The sequence below is a fragment of the Histoplasma capsulatum genome, genomic scaffold, assembly GCF_000149585.1.
Source record: "Histoplasma capsulatum NAm1 scaffold_2 genomic scaffold, whole genome shotgun sequence".
NCBI classification, from domain to species: Eukaryota; Fungi; Ascomycota; class Eurotiomycetes; order Onygenales; family Ajellomycetaceae; genus Histoplasma; species Histoplasma mississippiense.
In genome coordinates, this window is record NW_001813981.1 from 2,332,405 (window position 1) to 2,335,864 (window position 3,460).

A 3,460-nucleotide genomic window follows, 5' to 3' on the forward strand; every position below is an offset into this window, starting at 1 on the left:
GGGCAAAAGCCGGGTGACCCTGGTTATGCTCCATGTCGCATTGCTTTAGCATATTTGGCAACTTCTTCGGGGTTTGCTGTGCTGGATGCTGGCTTGTCACTGCCGTTGTTGCCAGCGATATGGAGGACCCTTTTCTCGACCGAATCCACATTCCCGTGAACTCTCGGCCGCTGGTTGCCATATTCGACGCTGGTTTCGGTGGTGGCCCTGCCGTGTTCTTTTTGCGCTGTCCCGTTGTTGTCGTGGGCCACGTCGTGGCGCTTGGGGATGGGTTTCTGTCTTCGGCTTTACTATTCTTTCCTGATTCCGCCTTTGGTCTCTGTCGTGACAGCGATCTGCTGCGTTGTCTCCCTTTCTGCCCTGCGGGTATTATTGCTGATTTAGGCGCTGGGGTGGACGCGTTTATCAGACGCTGTCGGAGTTCATCAAGAGCGGTTATTGCATCTGCCGCCGCAGAATCGGAGAGTATGAGCAGAGACCGTCGATCAACAGTTCCAGCACAGTTGTATCCCTGCCCATCGCTGGACAAACAGGATGCTATTAGTTTCATCAAACCGGCATTCAATATTAATAATGTATGGGCAAGGGATCCTTGAGCAAGTTCTAGTCAAGAGTTTGATTGTTAGCAATATGATATTAACCCGAGTTTCTTTTCTTTTTTTTTCTTTTTTTTTTTTTTTTTTTTTAATATCTCGAGCCTACCAATAGTAGCAGGAAACAAAACAAATGGAGTTGCATACCGTCTCCCTTTTTGAAGCGTTCCCCTAAGCGCTGGACGCTGGTATCATATTCCTTCTTGATTTCAGCGGGACCCCGTTCCAATGACGCCTGGATTCGCAAATCATCCATATCTTCGCTGCGAACCGGAACTGCCGCATCATTTGTATTTCTTCGCTTTTTCTTTCGGGAGCCGTGGGTTCTTAGATCCCGCTTGGATTTATCGGTTCCAGATCTTTTAAGATCCTTCTTTTTGTGTATGCGATTGAAGAAATCCCGCCCATTCCCAAAGGCCTCCAGGATCGAGGTAACAACTGTGGTCACGTCCATATTTGTCATGTTGTATCCCTTTTCCTTGGGTATTCCTAAATTTCTATTCCCCCGAACTTTGGGAAGTAGATCGTTATATAGCTCCTATCACGGCTAGACCTTTCTATGTCGTGAGGGGGAGAAAACCCACGGAAGAATGTAAAATTAAATATTAGAAACTTCGCGATTCATAAATCTGTTGTGGTTTCCAAACCCAGTTTCCTAGGAGGTAAGTAGGGAACAGAAAGCGGAGAAAGGCTGAGAAACTGGTCCTTCAAACAAGGCTACAAATCCACGCCTCTCAGAAGTTTGAACTGTCAAATGTTTCTCCTCACTCTCTCCATCTGGAGAAAGTCAACGGCCATGGAGCCGAACGAGTCGTTGAACAGGCCTTACTCTCCATCCAGCCCGCTCATGGGCTATGGGTCTGCTTGTGGGGATTGAGTCTAACAATCCCTGCAGTGCATGAGTGGGCATGAGGATGCTTCAAGCCAGGAATCTCTACCCATGATCCAAAGCCACGTCCCGGGAGCTGTCAACCAGTCAGCATGGAGAAGGACCAGTGCCGAACAGAATCTATCCAGGACTGCCCAAACCTTTTCCCAAGGGGAGCCTTGCAGACCTCTTGGCGAGTTAGAACAAGTTAAGCCGGAATCCGTTCCAAGTGGTCGATTATGGTTTTCCATTCTCTCTTGCGCGTTGCAAGATTAAAGGATAGTTCAGTGTTGCTCAGTCGCTGGATTGTGAAGTACTAGAGCGTTAGCCTCCTTCTTCCAACGGTGGCCCGGGAACTGCGTCCATCTCGAATCAGATCAATCCTTTTGAAACCCGCTACGGCCGGGCGCCCATCTGCATGCACTCGGTCAGGTGAGGGAATGCGAGGAACGGCGTCATTCAGGCGTGCTTCACGCATACCAACCCATCACAGTTCTTCTTGTAGTACATACCTACATCTGTCGTGTCGTTTTTCCATGTGTGAAAGCCCTTCAAACGAACAACTGCCGGCAAAAGGGAGGGTCGAAATTGCCCCTACATTTAAAGCGACATGAGATCCTTTTTGTCGAGGACAAGATGGTTTATCACTCCAGCAGTCCTGGAGTGCTGTAACTCCTCAACCCAGAGGATGATGACCAAAAACTAATTGGTTACGAGGCATGCAATCAGGATCCAGCGATGCGTTCCCTGACACCTCACAACTATGCAACTATGGACGAGGTGAGGCTTGTATATCCGGCGTATTGTGGCTAGGTTTGAAGCAAGAAACTCTATATTACAGCAGTGTCAAGAAATACGACAGCTACTCAAGGGCTTGCTGGGTTAACTATTACATCTGCCCGCCGCTACTCGACTCTGTTTACGACTACGACAAAAAGCCAGCAGTTTAAATGAAAGTGTGATTAATGGCAGGGGATAGCAAATTGACAACGCATTTGGCATGGAAACAAAATAAAATAAAACATGCACAGGACGTAAAATCAAAAGTATCCTTACCAAATATATCCGATCCCTTTTTTTTTTGGTCTCCCACTGATGAAACATGGAACGAGAAACATATACATAAAATAAATACAAAAGAATAAACAGGGGAGGAGGAAGGTCATAATAAAAACACCACAGCCTACCTACCCACCCCGCAGCCAAAGTAAAGCAAGAACAAAATACGAAATTAATGACGAACATCAACTTTAACTATTTTCTCCACTCCCGGCTTCCGTACCTTGAACAATAACCCTTAATTCCCCATCCATCCAATCCACTGTACTAACCTTAGCTAGCGCAACCGCCCCACTCCGCCTCCGTCTGCACATCCACCAGCCCTTCCTCCAACCACACTTTGACGGGCACCGTCGGCTCCTCAGCAAGGGCGGCAGCAGCCTGCTGTGCGCTCTGGGACTGATGCTGGCCATTATGCTGTTGCTGGAACCGGACGTGGTGCTCGCGGACCTTTTGTAGCAGGCTGGTCAGATCTGGGCACTGGTCGGCGGAGATGTCGAGGCGAGGGATGAGGCGTTTTGTTCCTTTGGTGCTGGGCTTTGTGGTGTTGATGTGGATGGCTATTTGGTGGGCGGGGATTTGTGGAGTGGTTGTGGTCGTGCTTGCTGAGGTTGCGGGTGATGTTGATGGTGGAGATGGTGGTTGTTGTTGCTGCTGTTGCTGTTGGCTGATGAGGATATCACGGATAATATGCGACACGTCGCGGGTTATCCCCGTTGCACTGTGGGGAGAATATATTAGCATGGGATTTACTACCACAATAGTAGAAGATGCAAGAGGTAAAAGGAGCACCCTTACAAATAATTTCTCGCCGCCACGTCCTCAGTGTGCACCGGTCCTCCCGCTCCCATCCCCACCCTCCATCCAGCCTGCGACACGCTATCCGACGAAACAATGGGGATTAATCGTACACTCCTCACAATGTGTACTGCAGTCCGAA

At 48.8% G+C, this 3,460-nt stretch overlaps 3 protein-coding genes across 3 annotated transcripts; 1 reads left to right on the forward strand and 2 right to left on the reverse strand.

The window, feature by feature from the left end:
• Positions 1–435: 435 nt before the first annotated feature.
• On the reverse strand, positions 436–1,047 carry HCAG_02765 (predicted protein; the record flags this gene model as incomplete). The annotated part of the gene is made up of 2 exons (XM_001542544.1): positions 436–521; positions 741–1,047. The coding sequence occupies 2 exons, from the start codon at positions 1,045–1,047 to the stop codon at positions 436–438; spliced, it is 393 nt and encodes a 130-aa protein (XP_001542594.1).
• Positions 1,048–2,180: 1,133 nt separating this feature from the next.
• Positions 2,181–2,411, forward strand: HCAG_02766 (predicted protein; the record flags this gene model as incomplete). The annotated part of the gene is made up of 1 exon (XM_001542545.1): positions 2,181–2,411. One exon carries the CDS (start codon positions 2,181–2,183, stop codon positions 2,409–2,411), a length of 231 nt encoding a protein of 76 aa, XP_001542595.1.
• Positions 2,412–2,793: 382 nt separating this feature from the next.
• HCAG_02767 (predicted protein) lies at positions 2,794–3,371 on the reverse strand (the record flags this gene model as incomplete). Its single annotated transcript, XM_001542546.1, has 2 exons — positions 2,794–3,241; positions 3,319–3,371. 2 exons carry the CDS (start codon positions 3,369–3,371, stop codon positions 2,794–2,796), a joined length of 501 nt encoding a protein of 166 aa, XP_001542596.1.
• Between the last annotated feature and the right edge of the window lie 89 nt (positions 3,372–3,460).